Genomic DNA, 18,949 nt, shown 5'->3' with positions numbered 1-18,949 from the left:
GCCGATCTCTCTTCTCCTTTATGCGCTATCTGCCCCTTCTTTTTGTATTTCCTGAAGAACTCTATTCCCATGAAAGCTCCGCTCCCATTTCATCGGAATCTGAGATGTGCTCCTTCTGGAACAAATCACTTTATACAAAATGTTTGTGCCTTTCATTCAGGTGCACACAACGATCGAAGGGATGGTTGGCCAACCATCGTCACTCGCAAAGGAAAATAGAATGTACACCAAGTCTGTCGCAGAGAGATGTTTGCTTATCTGGCTCCATATTCAATCCTCCTTGCCTTGCAGATGCTGAGCAATGAAAAAGGAGAAAGTGAATAGCCACAGCTGTGAATGCTGCTGGAACACTTTGGCAAATCATCTTTCTGGCGCCAGAATTTGTCATTGGACACAAAATGGGATTGCAGTTGAGCTGTCACTGATTATTGCCTTCTTTCTTTTCTGCTCCCACATGTCCTGATCGTGACGCTTCAAAATCATTCAGAGATGAAGATCCTCCAGCATTTCTTGCCTCATAATCATTGGGTTCGCATCACCTTATCTTCGCGCACAATGGAGTTATCTTGTCGGAATATCCCCTCCTTTATGTGTTCATTTCCCATTACAATTCGCCAACTGAAGACGATAAATCAACTGATAGATGTCACAACAAACAGAAAATGACTTCTTTGCCAGTGCACCAACGATTGAAATTGCAATTTGAAATCAATAGAGAGAATGATGACAAACCAGAAATGATTATTGCTCTTCCATTCAAGGCTCATTCTGTTAAAACATCATTTTCTTTTCATCTTTGGATTATATTTTTCTTTTGCTATTTATTTTTAAATACAAATTTCCACATCCTTTGTATTTCTTCAATACATTATAAAAGTGCATTTGTATCCATTATCTCCGTTGATGCTGCTCGTTTTTAATATTCACATAAACGTTATTCGCTAAATATTCACATGTCTGCATAAAGGAAGGATATCTCCTTTTTTTGTGTTAAAAGAGCAATGAATAACAGTTTTTTCTGTCTGATTGACAATAATTAAATGGACTTGATTTGTGGAACAGTCTTCTCAAGCTGATGATGGAGCTCAAAGAGTGCCGAAACATGTTCCATACTCGATCTTGCTCCAATTTCTGTGTTTCAACGAGCTTTCAAAAATGATACTTCTTCTCTCATTGAAATCAATGCGGGTGTTATGAACATTGCATTGTGCATATTCTCTGACTGCTGCTTTTTCTGCAAGAATTACGGATTTTGCAATGGGACTGGATTAATTCTTAACGCCCAAAATAAAAGAATCCATTCAAACAGTAATATGGGAGTGAATAAATATTTGAGTTAGTCATTGAAAATGTCTCTTATAGATCATATGGCAGATGAGAAAACAAATGGAGGGAAGGTGAAGTTCTCGCAAGAAGACTTCTTGTATATTTTGAAAGAGTTTTACGAGAGATGTCGCAATTGCGGATCAGGCAAAAACATGGCGATCGTTCTTGGAAGGAGCCAGGTTGGAAAAAGTACCTTGATAAACAAGTTAAGAGGGATGAAAATGGAAGCGAATGACAATGGAGATTTGGTAGTGAAAACAAAATTGGAAAAAACAGCTCAAATGGGAAGTGGAGTTGCGGCTCAAACAAAGATAGCAGAAGTTTACGAGTGGGATAAGGATATTTTGTTATTGGACACCAGAGGCTTTCTCGGAGGAGAAGTGGATGTGAAAGAAGAAATTATCAACTCACTTATATTACAGTTCTTCCAGAGAAATGCATCAAAAGTGATGATTGTGTATATTTCTCAATATGAAAACTACCACAATTTGACAAATGCATATGATGATATGAAGTGTATAAACGAAATTTTGAAAAACAAAGAACTACCAGTTGTGTTCGTTGCAAACAAATGCAATGAATTTTGGCTGCATAAAATGCAAATTCAACATAAGGAAACATCAGAAATTATAGAGAAGGTTCAAGGAAGTTTGATAGGAAAATTTACAGTACTGGAAAAAACAACAGTGGATAAAATCGAAAAGAAGTTTCCGGAAATTAAAGCAGCACAATCTCTTGAACAAAAAATTGGAATTCTTCTGCAAAAAGCGAAAGGAGCAACAGGTGTGCAAGGAGAGGAAATCAGGAGAAGCTTGAATCAACTTCAGACACTTCTTGTGTGGAAGAAGGCTCACGCTAATGGCAGACTAATCTACTATGATCCGACACTCGACGGATCTGAGGAACCAATTAAAGACGAGATAAATAATCTGGACAATTATCGGAGCCCCAATGATGTCAGTCTTGATCAATGCAACTCTTATCACTGGTTTATGGAATTTGCCTCATCGATGGCGAGCAAGCTATATTGGCTTGTATTAGCCATGAGAGGGAGGAAACAGATACCAGATTTTCAACCACAAATATTTAGTGCATGTGAAGATTTTGCAAAAGATTCGGAAAAGTTGTATTCAGAAGTGAGCGACGATGTTGAGGAATTGGAGGATAAACTGAGAAACATCACTTTTGAATCAGAAGAATCAATCGTAACAACAATCAAAAATCAAGAAAACACTATCAAGCAATGCAATGATGATATTGTCGAATATCAAAAAAGGATCAATGAACTTGATCAACCTGAAACCGTGAAATTTGACACAATTGAATTCTGTGAATTTGACAATTATGCATCAAATGAAGTTGTCATAGAGAGACCAATCAATGTTCCAAATGCCACTTGCTTTTTCACTGCTGGAAATAAATACACATACAACGACAAGGAAGAACAAGAAGTTTGCATCAAAGATGGGGTCTTGAGAGGAGTTTTCAAAGCACCAAAAGCATTAAGGCGTGCTCTTAATGTTGTTGGAGCTGTGATGGGATTTGGAATTCCAACAGCATTTTTAAACGATTCAAGTGTCTGTGAAGGGAAAATTGATCTGTTTGCCCCAAAGCGTGATATTCCTTCAAATAGACAGAAGATACAAGAATATCAGATCAAAGTGAAAGAGTGCGAAAACAGAAAAGAGGAATGTGGAATAAGTATTGATACATTGAAAAGAGAATTAGATATGGTCCAAAAACGTAACGACAGGAAAAAGGATGAGATAAACACAAATGAAAAAAAGAAGAGGGATATGGAGGAGCGGATAGAATATTTGAAAAATGAGGAGGAGAAATGGATCAATAGGAGTTCAAGGTTGCAAAAATGTTTAGAGTTTTGCAGGGAATGCGATGAACAATGGGAAAATAATTATAAAATCATCGAACAAATGTATCTTTTTGCAAAATTGCATGTATCAAAAATACCAAATGAAAAAACTGAATGGACAACGAAAAAAGAAAAATCATTTGAAACTTCATCTTCTTCAAATAAGTTTGAAGCAGGAATTGATTCTATGTTTGCAACAAAAACAAAAGGAACAAATATGAAAGATGAAAAGATAAGTTCATCTTTTCCGATGTTCACTTTCAAAAAACTGTTTGACAAATGGAGAATGATACCTGCAAATGAAACAACTTACAGAAGCAATACAAATGTTCACTGTTCAGATTCAAATGAAAAGAAGAAGGATCAAAAAATGTCAAGTGCTTTCCAAGGTTATGATGAACATTCATCACCAAGAAATGAAGAAAGAAGTTTAACAGTGGCAGAAAAAATCAAACTCTATTCATCAAAGCCAAACAGCACTGCACGCACAACACAAAGAAATAATGTTACAAGTCAAAGAAAATCAAACGAACAAAAAGGAGCTTATGATTCGACTGCATCATCGTCAGTTTCACCTGATTGTTTATCAAATTCACAATTATCAGATCAATCAGCTCATTTGGAACATCAGTTCAAACATTTTGAAGAATTTTCAGTTTCGATGGAATGCAAATATAGAGGAAAAGAGAAACACATAGAATCACAACCAGAAAATATAGATGAAAATACAAAAATCATTATGAAATTCATAATTGCAAAAGAAAAAATGGAAGAAATACCAAAGCTTATAAAGGACTTTGAATTGATGGATGACGGAAAAGTCAGTAAGTCACTTGTTAAGAGCGCAGCGGATTCGATTGAAGGAATTTGGAATAAAATGTTTGAATACAAAGGATTTTTGGAAGAATTCAAAAAAATGAAATTATCAATATGAATTAAATTTCATCCAATAATTGCATTTTGAAAATTTGAACTTTCGAAATTCATTGTTTTTCAAATTTCGTTCTTGAAAAGATTTCTATGAGACAAAAGTCAATTGAAATAGTCATTCTTTTAAAAATAAGTGAAAATCACAATTGTTTTATTTAGGGTCATATTTTAATTGGTACCAATTATTTTTATTGGTACCTAAAATTTTTTGGTTTTTTAAGCATTTGCAAATAAAGAAAAATAAACAGAAACCTTGAAAACATCATTATTTACTATTTCAGAGAATATTTTTTTACTTTTACCATTTTACTAAAAAGATCTTGAAATTATTATTTTACAAATGAGATCAAAGACATGCTCGTATTATCACGAGCTTTTGAATTTGATAGTTTTTCTTGTTGATGTTGTTATTAAACTTTTCTTTTTTTTATTTTTGGTTATTTTTAAACAATGAGAACTCTTTTTTTTCTTTGGATTTCACACCTCACCATTATTTAGTAAAACTGAAATACAAACAAATCTAATATTATTAACACCTTTTTCTTATGTTCAAATAATGCACTATTTAGAAAAATATCATATGGGAAATTTTTTTTGAGATGATAATCTCGTTCAATGTTTGATCTTTTTTTTTTGAATTTTTGTGGGACAACTTTTTAAATACATTGGAAATTAATTAATATGATAAATCATCATTTTTTTGTAATATTTTTAATACGCAAATTTGGATTGATTCAATTTTCGAAAATAACCATAATTGTTCGAACATAAAGCATTTTCTTTTTTGCTGCGTATTATTCGGTCGTGCAAACTTTTTGATGTTCGAAGAATATAAATTTTCTATCTTTAATAAGTTTCATTTTCTTTAAATATTTAATTGTTCATGAACACACATGAATGGAAGCTTTTCATTCTTTTCAATTTTTTTTGAGATTTCTCGAGATAAGCAATATAGCAACGACAACAAACATAGAAGATCGGAAGAAGAATTAGAAGTTTCCACAGGTGTTGCATGCTGGATATGGTTTTGTTTTTGATTTTTGATGATTTGAAATTTTTTTGAATCGTATTATTTTCCTTCTTTTCATTTGTCTTTTATTTCATTCAGCATTTAACATACAATATATATTTCAATTATTGTGTTTGTAACAAATAGATTTGATCTTTGAAATGATTTAATTTTTGTTTTTTATTGAAAATTCATAAATTTATTTTTTTCCTGTGACATTCAATGGCATAGTCAATGAACGATTGAAATTTCGGTAACAAAAAGAATATCTGAATATTTGAAACAATTTTAAGGGGATATATTTTTTTATAACTGGAGTTAAAAGAAAAAAAAAATATGAAGAAAGAAAAAAACAAGATTAAGCAAAAGATGAGAGAAGAAAGTATTAAATGAAAGATGCTTGAGGTTTAATAGTTGAATTCACAAACATATGGAAATAGAATAGCTGCATAAAAAGAAGATAATAGGAAAGAAGTTGAAAGGAAAAAAAGATAAAGAGAGAAGAAAAAGAAAGAAGAAAATATAAAGAAAGAAGAATAAGAAAAGAGAGAGAGAAAAGAGAGAGAAAAGAGAGAGAAGGAAAAGAAGGTTGAAGCATAAAGAAGAAGTGGAGAGAAGAAGAAGAAGGAGAAGAAGAAAGAGGAAGAGCAGGATTTGTGGAAGAAGAGACATTAGCGAAGACATTTTGAGTTGAACATAAAGAAAATCTTCCATTTGAAGAAGAAGAAGAAGAAGAAGAAGGAGAAGGAGAAGGAGAAGGAGAAGGAGAAGGAGAGGAGAGAAAAAGAAAAAGAAAAAGGAAATAATAAAAAAAAGAATAAGAATGAAAAAGAAGAAAAAGAAAGAAAAGAAAGAAAAGAAAGATAAATAAATAGATAGATAGAAAGATAGATAGATAGATAGAAAGGAAGATTGAAAGATTGAAAGAAAGACTTCGAAAGGAAGAAGAACAAAGAAAAAAGGAAGAAGAAGAGAATAGGAAGAAGAAGGAAGAAGAAGAAGAGGGAATCAAAGAAGTGCTTGGAAATGGTGCAGGCTGATCAGCAGAGTTATCATTCCCATTTTGTTTAGACTGTCCAGCCAGCATTCTTCCATTTCCAATGTCTCTTCCTTTGAGCGAGTGCAGCACGCTTTCGTCGTCCATCGATAGCTCCTTCCTCTTTTCCCTTTCGATTGCTGCCTTCTTCTTCTCCTTCCGCTCCATCTCCTGCGCCTTCTCCAGCGGTGTCTTCAGTTGCTAGTGCACTCTCGTCTTCTTCGGCTCAGCCACAGCCGTCGAACGGGCAGAAGATGCCTTCAGAGCATCTCTGCTGAGCACAGCTGTCGCCCTGCCAAAGTTCGGAGGCAGCGGATAATCGTCATCGCATTCGTCGTTCTTCCCTTTCTCCTTCGAAAGCATTGCCAGCGACGCTTTCTGCTCTCTCTCTCTCTCTCTCTCTCTCTCCTTCTCTGCATTCCTTCTCTCCACTTCCTCCACGGTTCTCAGAATTTCCTCTTTTCACGAGTTTTCCTCTTTGTCCAGCATTTTTCCATTCAAAAACTGCACATTTACGGCAAACACACTTCTCACAACTGCTGCTTCGCCTTTCCCATCAGCCACAATTCTTTTCTTCCTCAACAAAAGCACTCTTTCCTTCGCATAGTACTCGATATCTGCTTCTTCCTCATGCACTCCACTCACTCCAAACACACCCCATTTCCTCCTCATAAGTTCCGCAATGCCTTTTTCTCCGCTTTTCTCTCTTTCTCCTGATGCACCCACATCGCCCTCTCTCTATCTCTCTCCTCTCTCTTCTTCCCCTCCTCCTTTCTCTCCTTCTCTCATTCCTCCTTCCTCTCTTGATGCCTTCATTCGCTCTTTGTACATTACTGCCTTCGTGCACTGCTTCAGCTTCGTCTGCAGAGACTGCAGATAGCTCGTATTCAGTGTCTGTGCACCAGAACTGCCTCTAACAGAGAGAAGAGGACCTGTTAAGAGAAGCTTCCGAGTGAAGAAAGACTCACCACGTAGTGTACCACCAAGGAAGAAGGAAGAGGAAGTTGAGAATGAGTTGGAAGAGGAAGTGGATAAATTTGCATCAGGAGAGGAAGAAGAAGAAGAAGAAGAAATAAGAGATGTCTTTGGGGATCTCAATACAGATGCAGCTGCTTGCGACGAGTTGGTTGAGGCATTTGAGCTGTCGGCTGATCCTGTGCTTGCATAGCTCTTCACACTTCCTGTGTCACTTGCACCTTTCTCTTCATTCTTTTCTGCTGCTTTCTCTTCGGCCTCTGCTCGTCTTTTCTCTTCTTCTTCTCTTTTGCCTTCCTCTTTTGCCTTCTCAATCATCTTCAAAAGGGCTACTTCTTCCTTCTTGTCTCTGTATTCAACAGCCAAATGGACATTCTGGTAAATTTAGTTGAGTGACTTCTTTAAAGATAATCTAGATGATTTTTTGTTGGAAGAAGATGAAGAAAATGATAATGATAATGATGATAATGGCAATGATGGAGAAGAAAGAAGATGAAGATTATAAAAAAGAAGAAGAAAGAAAGGAGAGAAGAAGCAGAGAGAATTGGTAGAATAAGTTGAATAAAGAGAGGAGAGAAGAAGAAGATGTGAAGAAAAGATGACAGAAGACAATTTGAAAAAGGTTGAAGGATATGAAATAAAGTGGAGAGGACGATAAAAAGAAGTTGAGTATACAAGACAACAAAGGAAGAGATGGTGATACAATGCATGAAAATTATGAAATGTTATTTATTAACAATTCAAAAATATGACAATTCCACATTTCAAGTTAATTATCAATTCGTTAAAATTTTGATGATGTTTGAAACAAATATGAACGAATCATATTTTAAAAAATGAATTATTCAATGCTCGTAATCGAAGCGATGAATTGGCAAATCAGATCATTCCAAAAACAGTTTCGATCGAGTGATGAAACTTTTAAATTGAAAATGTTTACATGAAAAGAAATATTATGATGTGTTTGATGAAAGTGGTCAATTCTTCAAAAGTCAATCTCAAATGAAACCAAATGATTAACATTTGAAAAATAATTATCAAACCATGCAATGTTGAAAATTGCTTAATGACAAATTTCCGAATAAGCTTTTTATCTTTTGAGTCACAAGAAAACATTTTCATTGAAGCTATATCCATAAACTGTCTCTAATATTCCTTCAAAAGATTATTCAACAATCAAACATCAAAATTGAAAGAAAGAACTGCGAAAAATTATTTTTGCAGCATTCTTGTTCGACATCTTTGCATCCCACAAGAAATCCTTCTTATTCATTAAAATTGAGACTTAAAGATGGATTAGAATTTGCAATAAGTTACACTTCGCACACTGTCTTATTATCTACAAAGATCAATATTGAAATTGCATTTTCAAATGACGTCAAAAAATGCACAAATAACATTGCCTCACCAATATCAAGAGATTTTCCGAATCGTCAACAGAAATTGATTTTCGATTCCACAAACATTCACGTCTTTTCATTAACATGTTTTAATGAACAAAGAATAAACATTTGGAGCAGCTAATATGAAATATTTGGGTTATTATCATTCAAAATCATTGATTCTCAATAAGCCAATCGGATTAGATTAAAAAGTGCACCTGGGAGATATCAAACTATATCCAAGTCTGGATAAAAATAAAGTGATTATTTTTATCTAATGCTTGATACCACGTCTTTTGCTTTTCCGATGGAGCAAAAGCTGAGCATGCACTTTAAATCTTGCTTGAAGATCAATGATACATATGGGACAATTACAGAAATCAAATGTTAATGAATTGCGTAAAAATCTGTTTCGTCTGCAAATCATTTCAATTGAAGATTGTGGAACATTGATGATATTTTGTGAGTTTTGCTGCTTTGAACATGTTTTTCTTTCATTCAAAACTGTTTCATTCTTTATTGTTCCTTGAAGATCAATTAAACAGCGCTATGGAGAATAGACGACTGCTGATCCAAATACATGATTATTCTCACTTTCAAAAAACAAGAAATCTTTCATGTGTGGAATGACGAAAGAAGGCCAAACTTTCTGTTGTGATGAAATCTATTCTTCAAAATATCTGTCGTTCACTGATAATTCAAATTGAGAATTCTCTGATGAAGAAATATTTGTTGAAGTTGATTGGTTTTGCCTTTGTGAAATAGTGTTTTGTGAAACTGTATGGGATTCAACATGCTTTTTCAAAAAAGAAATCAAATCCTGCAATGATAAAACATTTTCATCGGAAAGGTAATTATTGACCTAGTTAACCAGAACACCGAATTCACTATTTCAAACGTTCAATCTGTGTTATTTCTGAAAATAATTCTCTTGACATTGTCTTTTTCAGAATATAAAAAGTATTTGTTTCATTATGGAAAGTGAACAAATAAGAGATTTTGGATATAAGAACATGAATTGCAGAATAATTTTAAAAATCAAAAAGTTTGGAAAGGATAATTATAATTAAAAAAAAATTTTGACTGTAAAAACTAGATTTCTTATTAATTATTATTTTATTGTTTTCTTTGATGAAGTTGACAATGTTAATAATCAAATGATTGCTTTGTTTCAATAACGATATTAATGTTTAATGGGAAATTTATTTGGCATCACACAGTTTTTGATGAAGTTGGAGAAATCTGATGTGCAATTTCCATTTTTCTTTGAAATCAAACAGCAATGTCACTTCATTCTCCTTCAAATCATGAACTGTTTTTTGAAAATGTTTTCGTTGCCATTCCGCATACGTTTTGTGCATTTTCAAAATTGAAAAATTTTTCATATCCGATTTGCTTCATTTTGAAGAAGGAACAGACCTCAATTTTCTTTCCAAATGATCAAGTTTTTCACACATTTCACATACATCAGTTCTCTTTTTTGCTCGATAAAATTGTGTCGTTTGTTGAAATAAGAAAGTGATAACTTAATGTTTGTTTCTTCCTGAAATTCTTTCCATAATCTTGATTTCGGCTTGCAAATAAGTCTTTTTTCATTTGGTGAAAAAATCCGAGTTGATTTTTGATTCCGTTTTAATGGTAAATGATTGTTGATGTTTGAAGAGGATATTGAAAATGCGTCGTCATTGTTTGCTCTTAACATTGCTCCTTCAAGTGCATTTTTGTGTTGAGTTTTTTTGGTTTGCTTTTCAGACAGTTGAATATTTGAAAGTGCTTCTCCTTTTTGAATTGTATTTTTTCCATTATTTGTGTGATCTTCAATGTAAAATGATAATGATGGTATATATCCTTCTTTAAATAAATTTTCCCATGCTTGTTTCCAACTTTGAGCATTGACTTTTGAAACGAAAGCATCGTTGCAAATAAACCAGGATTCTTTATCAATGCAAGAATCTCTGACAAATGAAATATAATTCCCATGGGATTGATCAGTTTGCCTGAATAATATTTGTCCAATAAAAGAATAACTTCTTTTTGTTTGAAGATGAGCTGAAGATTTCGAGTTTGGAAATTCCATTGAAGAAGTTGCAAATGTTCGATGATGATTTTTGACAAAAAAGAATAATTGTTTTGGTGGAATTGATGGCTTTATGGATGAACATTCATGTTCAATTGTTAATAATTGTGGATAGAAACGAATCTCTGTCAATTTTGTCGCTTCATTAAGTTTTCCGCATTTGCCACATAAAACTGAATTGTTTTTTGAAAGATGTTCTTTCGTTAAATATTTCTTTTGCCCTCTTTCCACTGAATTTGAATTGATGATTATGTTGTTGGAAGTACTTTGAACAATTGAAGAAATTTCACAAAATTTGCATTTTGTGTGGTTGGAAGTGGTTATACCAATATTATCCTGACAAAGTGCATTGTCTTTTATGAGCCGTTTGATCAGAATCCATATGATTATGAAATATTTTGTAGTTTTCTTTTTCCGAAACCACAGAATGATTCCCATTCGTCAATTAGGACTGCCTTCCATTCCTCCACATAATTTGAATTTCCTTGAATTTGAGAATAAACATTCAACAACATTTTTGAAAGACACGTTTTTCAATTTGGTTCTTTGACAATTGAAGGATTAATAGATATGATGGAAGAAAAGCTTTGCAATAACGACGATAAATAACATGTATTTCCAAAATTTATTATACCCTTTCTCTCTGATAACTTTTTTGTTTGCGGATTCTGAATGCGAATTATTGTTTGACATTTTGAATCAGATTGGTTTTTGCTGTTGTCCTTTTTATTTGGTTGAGAATTGAGTTCCACGCTTTCTTCACCAATATGCGTCAAATCTTCTCGATCAGAATTTTCAATGTGACTTTGATCTGTTCTTTTCTCAATCGATGGCAAATTCACTTGGATTGCCAAATTTCCAAAACAGGATTAATTGCTCACCCTTATATTTGAATGAAATTTATTAACAGGACATGTCTCTGATTTTGTATGTGAACAAGTGTTTGAATTGTCAGTGGTTTTCATTAATGTTGTCAGACATGATTCATTGGCTTCTTGTCTCTGATCCAAAGAATCAATAAAGTGAGTTAGACAATAAGGAGGGATTATTTGTGGAGACAATGAATTTTTTTCAGAACGAATTTGAAACGGAATGTTTCTATTATGTTCGCAATCGATATTGGCTTTCTTAACAATTGAATCAGCAATAAATGTGGGAGAATCATTTGCTCTGTTTTTCATGAATATTTTCCCTTGAATCACTTTTGATGATGTTTCTGTATTTTCTCTAAAAAGATGAATTTTCTCTTTTCGAAATCCAGTTGAGTCTTGTTCACTTTCAGAATCAGCTGATATTGAACGATCGTCAAAATGAGATTGAAAGCTGGATTCTTCATTTGGAGGAATTCTTTGATGCTTTATTGATGACTCTTCTCCTATTTTATTTGGTTGTTCCTGTCTTTTGTCATGCGATGATATGCATATCAAATCATCCCAGGCAGATTCATCCAAAAACTGTTCTTTTTCTGAGTGCTTTGACAATTTTTTATTGCAAATTATTGATGATGACATTTTTGTTGAATGATTTATCATCCACGTGTTTCCTTTGTTCCAAGCATCTTCTTCAATTCCTTAAAAATTGAATTATTATCTTCAAAAAAGAAACATTGAAAAATTATTAAAACCACGCTTGCACATTGGAAGTATTGGTTTTTGGGGAGGAATAATTTGATCATTGATTTTTTGCAAAGTATTTTTTTGCGTAACTGTGCTGTCCTCTTGATATATCGAAGCCAAACGTTTGAAGCTTTTTCATTGCATAATCACGAGCAACGGCTTACAAAATCATTGTCTGTGTATGTTTATGTGAGGCATTGTAAACAACTGCCAGATCATTCATCAGTGTGTACAGAGACTCTGATAATTCAAAGTTAAACATTGAAAACAAAAAAACCAAAAAAACACAATTTTAAATCTGTTATAGTTCACTTGAAATCAATTGACAATTACCATTTGATTGTTGACGAATTGTATTTGCCACATCAGCAGCTGCTTTGTTCTTTATCAATAAAAATAATAAAAGCTCATCAACTTTGTCTCCGCCAATTTTTTTTATTCATTCCATGCGTGACATGCTCTCGTTGATAATGTTGATTCAGGAGTTGAAAACATTTATGTTGAAATTATCTTATCTGAATTCGTATAACAAATAACAATAAGTTGAAAACCAAACAAAGGGATATAAAAATTTCGAAATGAAAATTTTCATTTCGATTATTTGGATATATGGAATTTCTGAATAAAAAGATTTGCATTTTTTTCTCAAACAAAAAAGAAAGAAAGAAAAAGTTTTCCAATAAGAAAATAAATTTAGCGAACGTCAAATTTTACTCTTTCATATGAAACAAAATACTGGATGGGAAATTATATCTTCCGATATGAAAAAATTTTGAATTTATTTACAAAGCGAATTGCTTTTAACAAATATATATTCCAGAAGTTTATATCCTTGAGCATTATTATCAACACAAATATCAACCAGTAAATAATCCATAATGAAAAGATTATTCAAATATACAAAATAAGAAAATGAATCCATTTAAAATTAAATACACATCAACGTTTTGAAATTATCATTTTAAAAATAAGAAAAACATAATTTACCAGAATGTCCATTTGGCTGTTGAATACAGAGACAAGAAGGAAGAAGTAGCCCTTTTGAAGATGATTGAGAAGGCAAAAGAGGAAGGCAAAAGAGAAGAAGAAGAGAAAAGACGAGCAGAGGCCGAAGAGAAAGCAGCAGAAAAGAATGAAGAGAAAGGTGCAAGTGACACAGGAAGTGTGAAGAGCTATGCAAGCACAGGATCAGCCGACAGCTCAAATGCCTCAACCAACTCGTCGCAAGCAGCTGCATCTGTATTGAGATCCCCAAAGACATCTCTTATTTCTTCTTCTTCTTCTTCTTCCTCTCCTGATGCAAATTTATCCACTTCCTCTTCCAACTCATTCTCAACTTCCTCTTCCTTCTTCCTTGGTGGTACACTACGTGGTGAGTCTTTCTTCACTCGGAAGCTTCTCTTAACAGGTCCTCTTCTCTCTGTTAGAGGCAGTTCTGGTGCACAGACACTGAATACGAGCTATCTGCAGTCTCTGCAGACGAAGCTGAAGCAGTGCACGAAGGCAGTAATGTACAAAGAGCGAATGAAGGCATCAAGAGAGGAAGGAGGAATGAGAGAAGGAGAGAAAGGAGGAGGGGAAGAAGAGAGAGGAGAGAGATAGAGAGAGGGCGATGTGGGTGCATCAGGAGAAAGAGAGAAAAGCGGAGAAAAAGGCATTGCGGAACTTATGAGGAGGAAATGGGGTGTGTTTGGAGTGAGTGGAGTGCATGAGGAAGAAGCAGATATCGAGTACTATGCGAAGGAAAGAGTGCTTTTGTTGAGGAAGAAAAGAATTGTGGCTGATGGGAAAGGCGAAGCAGCAGTTGTGAGAAGTGTGTTTGCCGTAAATGTGCAGTTTTTGAATGGAAAAATGCTGGACAAAGAGGAAAACTCGTGAAAAGAGGAAATTCTGAGAACCGTGGAGGAAGTGGAGAGAAGGAATGCAGAGAAGGAGAGAGAGAGAGAGAGAGAGAGAGAGAGAGAGAGGAGCAGAAAGCGTCGCTGGCAATGCTTTCGAAGGAGAAAGGGAAGAACGACGAATGCGATGACGATTATCCGCTGCCTCCGAACTTTGGCAGGGCGACAGCTGTGCTCAGCAGAGATGCTCTGAAGGCATCTTCTGCCCGTTCGACGGCTGTGGCTGAGCCGAAGAAGACGAGAGTGCACTAGCAACTGAAGACACCGCTGGAGAAGGCGCAGGAGATGGAGCGGAAGGAGAAGAAGAAGGCAGCAATCGAAAGGGAAAAGAGGAAGGAGCTATCGATGGACGACGAAAGCGTGCTGCACTCGCTCAAAGGAAGAGACATTGGAAATGGAAGAATGCTGGCTGGACAGTCTAAACAAAATGGGAATGATAACTCTGCTGATCAGCCTGCACCATTTCCAAGCACTTCTTTGATTCCCTCTTCTTCTTCTTCCTTCTTCTTCCTATTCTCTTCTTCTTCCTTTTTTCTTTGTTCTTCTTCCTTTCGAAGTCTTTCTTTCAATCTTTCAATCTTCCTTTCTATCTATCTATCTATCTTTCTATCTATCTATTTATTTATCTTTCTTTTCTTTCTTTTCTTTCTTTTTCTTCTTTTTCATTCTTATTCTTTTTTTTATTATTTCCTTTTTCTTTTTCTTTTTCTCTCCTCTCCTTCTCCTTCTCCTTCTCCTTCTCCTTCTCCTTCTCCTTCTCCTTCTTCTTCTTCTTCTTCTTCTTCAAATGGAAGATTTTCTTTATGTTCAACTCAAAATGTCTTCGCTAATGTCTCTTCTTCCACAAATCCTGCTCTTCCTCTTTCTTCTTCTCCTTCTTCTTCTTCTCTCCACTTCTTCTTTATGCTTCAACCTTCTTTTCCTTCTCTCTCTTTTCTCTCTCTTTTCTCTCTCTCTTTTCTTATTCTTCTTTCTTTATATTTTCTTCTTTCTTTTTCTTCTCTCTTTATCTTTTTTTCCTTTCAACTTCTTTCCTATTATCTTCTTTTTATGCAGCTATTCTATTTCCATATGTTTGTGAATTCAACTATTAAACCTCAAGCATCTTTCATTTAATACTTTCTTCTCTCATCTTTTGCTTAATCTTGTTTTTTTCTTTCTTCATATTTTTTTTTTCTTTTAACTCCAGTTATAAAAAAATATATCCCCTTAAAATTGTTTCAAATATTCAGATATTCTTTTTGTTACCGAAATTTCAATCGTTCATTGACTATGCCATTGAATGTCACAGGAAAAAAATAAATTTATGAATTTTCAATAAAAAACAAAAATTAAATCATTTCAAAGATCAAATCTATTTGTTACAAACACAATAATTGAAATATATATTGTATGTTAAATGCTGAATGAAATAAAAGACAAATGAAAAGAAGGAAAATAATACGATTCAAAAAAATTTCAAATCATCAAAAATCAAAAACAAAACCATATCCAGCATGCAACACCTGTGGAAACTTCTAATTCTTCTTCCGATCTTCTATGTTTGTTGTCGTTGCTATATTGCTTATCTCGAGAAATCTCAAAAAAAATTGAAAAGAATGAAAAGCTTCCATTCATGTGTGTTCATGAACAATTAAATATTTAAAGAAAATGAAACTTATTAAAGATAGAAAATTTATATTCTTCGAACATCAAAAAGTTTGCACGACCGAATAATACGCAGCAAAAAAGAAAATGCTTTATGTTCGAACAATTATGGTTATTTTCGAAAATTGAATCAATCCAAATTTGCGTATTAAAAATATTACAAAAAAATGATGATTTATCATATTAATTAATTTCCAATGTATTTAAAAAGTTGTCCCACAAAAATTCAAAAAAAAAGATCAAACATTGAACGAGATTATCATCTCAAAAAAAATTTCCCATATGATAGTCAATAAGTTTGATGATGTGTTTGATGATGAGATTGATGTTGAATTTCGTGAACGTGTCAATTCTCCACCTCATAACTGATTTACAACTTGACCATATCTTTCTGACTTCGAGTAAAAAGTCAATGAAGCTCGATAACCTCGACTAAAAATAGACTTCCAAGCTGTGTTCCAATTATCTTTATTCACCATATATGTTATTCCATCGTTGCAAATATACCATAATATATTATCCTTGTTTCCATCAGAAACGAAAGCAATGTTATGACCATTGTCTCGGCTCATTCTTTAATGAAAAATTTGTCCTGTGAAAGAATAATAATAAGAAGTGAAATTTGTTTTCATATAAGATAATGTTTTATTATCATGTGTGTCGTCTGAAATATTTGTAATTTTACGTTTCGAGTCTTGCTGAAACAAAATAAATAAAGGAGGAACAAAAAGAGAGGCATAATTTGATTCATGGTCCAATACAAATATTTCTGGAAAAGATAGAAATTCTGTCCACATATCCATTTCTTGTTTACAGTTACATATGTCGCAAAAGATGGTATTTGGGTGCCTCATATGTTCCTTTGAAATTGATTTTTGCAATCCTTGAAAAACAGCAGTATTGTTGACAGTGAAATAATTAAGCTCCTTTATGTTGTCAATTGTTTTTATTGAATTGCACTTCAAACATTGAATATGATTGCAGCAGTTCACTTGAGTGTTCGATTTGTGAATGAGATTTTCAGAAATAAATAACTGAATAAGTTTGTCGTAAGCCTGTGGTGCATTTTGCTGTTGCTTCCCCCCCAAAAAAAAAAAAAAAAAAAAAAAAAACATGTCCAATCTGTCGATTAAATTCAAGTCCCATGATTTCACTTCTTCATTTGAGCAAAGCTGGGAACATGTTTTCAAAAATGTTGATGTTAGGCAATTATCTTCTGAATTCGGAATGATTTTGATTGATGAAGAAAATAGAGTGGATGAAAGGCATTGAACAATGGATGATAAATAACACGTATTTCCCAAGTTATTCAGGCCTTTTCCGCCAACGGAATCAATTGACACAATTTGAGTTGGAAAAAAATCATTTTGTCTATTTTCTTTCTGTGATTCATTTTCGACATAAACCGATTCCATGATGGATTAATTGGAAAAATGACTCTTATTGTTTCCAAAGTGATTGAGAAAGATGTTCGAATTGTTGCAGATTGATTTTGTTGTATTAATGTGAGTTAACATATCATTTGTTTCAGAAGAAGAAGCTTGTTGAAGTAATATCGGATTAATAAATGGTTGCTTTAATGGTGCATCAGTTCTGAATCTCTGATAATTTGAAAATGATGGTGTATGAGGCGAATTGGACTTGTCACATATTGGAAAAGGTACACTAGAACATATTGAATCATTGATGGAAAGAATATGTTTATCAGCCTTTTTGAAAGTGTCTTGAAATTTTTTGAGTTCAGAAAACGAAATAAGAGGAGGAGAAGATGGCTCGACCATTTTTGAATCAAATTGTTTTTCATCAGTGGTAATTGTCTTCCTTTTAGTGTCTGTAATTGATATGGAAAGTTGATTATCCTCTTTGTCTGATTTTATTTTCTCGTCATTAGACATTAACATATCAGAATTTTCGTTCTGATGAGAATTACAAAAAATTGATTTCTTTTTCTTTTTCTTTTGTTACGCTGTAACCTGATTTCAAGATCGACCTTTTCTTAAAGTTGTTTCAGTATTGTCATTCATATTATGGAATGCTTTTTCTTCGTTCATTATCGTCATAGTCTTTTTTGATGAATTGGGTTCAGGAGTATCATGTTGTGATTGAATATCGTGCTTGATCAAAATGCATTTCTTCCATTCGTCTTCGTTAATGAATTCCTCGTAATCTTTTTGAATTTTGGTTTTCCGTTTTTCACCAAGCGTTGATGAGCATTCCTAAGAATGCTCAATCATCCATTTGTTTCCTTTATTCCAATCTTTTTCACTCAAACCTATTTCAACATTTGTTTGAAAATGAAAAAATGCTAATAATCACAAAAAAACAAGTTTTTCTTGCATGACGGAATGGATGGACGTTTGGGCACTTTCACTTCACCATTGTTTATTTTTAAAGTCTGCTTCGCGTAATTAATTTTTCCTTGTGTGAAGATATAGTTACGTGCTATCATTTCTTCTATTGACATGATGTCGCAAAGAGCTTGGAGCATCACCGTATGAGTGTGAGTTGGTGCGGAGTTGTATGCAATAGCGAAATTATCAACATTTTTGAAATTTTGATTTTTTTAAATGTGTCATAGTGATCGGACAAACAAAAAAGTATCCAGTTAGAAATGACAATTATTTATTTAATAATAAACCTCCTCGTCACCCTGCCAGTGACGAGCCTTTTTTTGAAAAGTGACTGACAAATCTGAAATTTAAATGTCACTTTTTTTTTAACTGAAAAATTTATTTATTTTGGAAAATAATTCATTTTTTAAATATTGAAATATTATCGGTTTCATAACAATATTTCTGCTATTTGCTGATATATTAATTGTTAGCAATAAACTTTTGAAAATTTTTAGTTATGGAAAAGTTGATGAATTTTTCAGATGCGGACTTTTTTGATCGTCACTTTTTTTGATCATTTGTCATTTTTTGTTTATTTTGGCACTTCCCGTCACTGACGTCATTTTTAAGTGACTTGTCATTTTTGTAACAATTTGTTTTTGAATTAAATTGCAAAACCATGTTGATGAAAACGAATTCTTGACAAAATAAATTCTGTCAATCAAAGATCCAGACACAGTCTGCCTCATAAAACACTTTTTGGATGATCTTGCCAACTTTGTTTCTTTTGAAATATATTTTTGAAAGGATTGATTATTCAGAAACACCATAAAAGATTTTAATTGAGCAA

At 33.4% G+C, this 18,949-nt stretch overlaps 5 protein-coding genes across 5 annotated transcripts; 3 read left to right on the top strand and 2 right to left on the bottom strand.

Annotated features, from left to right (window-relative positions):
• Positions 1 to 1,372: 1,372 nt before the first annotated feature.
• Positions 1,373 to 4,651, top strand: MONOS_16588 (uncharacterized protein). The gene has a single exon (XM_067869485.1). The coding sequence runs from the start codon at positions 1,479 to 1,481 to the stop codon at positions 4,128 to 4,130; it is 2,652 nt and encodes an 883-aa protein (XP_067723821.1). The 5' UTR covers positions 1,373 to 1,478; the 3' UTR covers positions 4,131 to 4,651.
• A 1,721-nt stretch (positions 4,652 to 6,372) lies between these two features.
• Positions 6,373 to 6,843, bottom strand: MONOS_17874 (uncharacterized protein; the record flags this gene model as incomplete). The annotated part of the gene is made up of 2 exons (XM_067870837.1): positions 6,373 to 6,629; positions 6,699 to 6,843. The coding sequence occupies 2 exons, from the start codon at positions 6,841 to 6,843 to the stop codon at positions 6,373 to 6,375; spliced, it is 402 nt and encodes a 133-aa protein (XP_067723820.1).
• Positions 6,844 to 6,909: 66 nt separating this feature from the next.
• Positions 6,910 to 7,464, bottom strand: MONOS_16541c2 (uncharacterized protein; the record flags this gene model as incomplete). Its single annotated transcript, XM_067869448.1, has 1 exon — positions 6,910 to 7,464. One exon carries the CDS (start codon positions 7,462 to 7,464, stop codon positions 6,910 to 6,912), a length of 555 nt encoding a protein of 184 aa, XP_067723819.1.
• Positions 7,465 to 13,268: 5,804 nt separating this feature from the next.
• MONOS_16541c1 (uncharacterized protein) lies at positions 13,269 to 13,823 on the top strand (the record flags this gene model as incomplete). The annotated part of the gene is made up of 1 exon (XM_067869447.1): positions 13,269 to 13,823. The coding sequence occupies one exon, from the start codon at positions 13,269 to 13,271 to the stop codon at positions 13,821 to 13,823; it is 555 nt and encodes a 184-aa protein (XP_067723818.1).
• A 66-nt stretch (positions 13,824 to 13,889) lies between these two features.
• Positions 13,890 to 14,371, top strand: MONOS_16542 (uncharacterized protein; the record flags this gene model as incomplete). Its single annotated transcript, XM_067869449.1, has 2 exons — positions 13,890 to 14,038; positions 14,086 to 14,371. The coding sequence occupies 2 exons, from the start codon at positions 13,890 to 13,892 to the stop codon at positions 14,369 to 14,371; spliced, it is 435 nt and encodes a 144-aa protein (XP_067723817.1).
• Positions 14,372 to 18,949: the final 4,578 nt, after the last annotated feature.

The sequence above is a fragment of the Monocercomonoides exilis genome (genome assembly GCF_001643675.1).
Source record: "Monocercomonoides exilis strain PA203 chromosome Unknown scaffold35-1074681, whole genome shotgun sequence".
Classification (NCBI taxonomy): Eukaryota; Preaxostyla; order Oxymonadida; family Polymastigidae; genus Monocercomonoides; species Monocercomonoides exilis.
The sequence above is the reverse complement of the archived record's forward strand: the minus strand, read 5'-3'. Positions and strand labels throughout refer to the sequence as shown.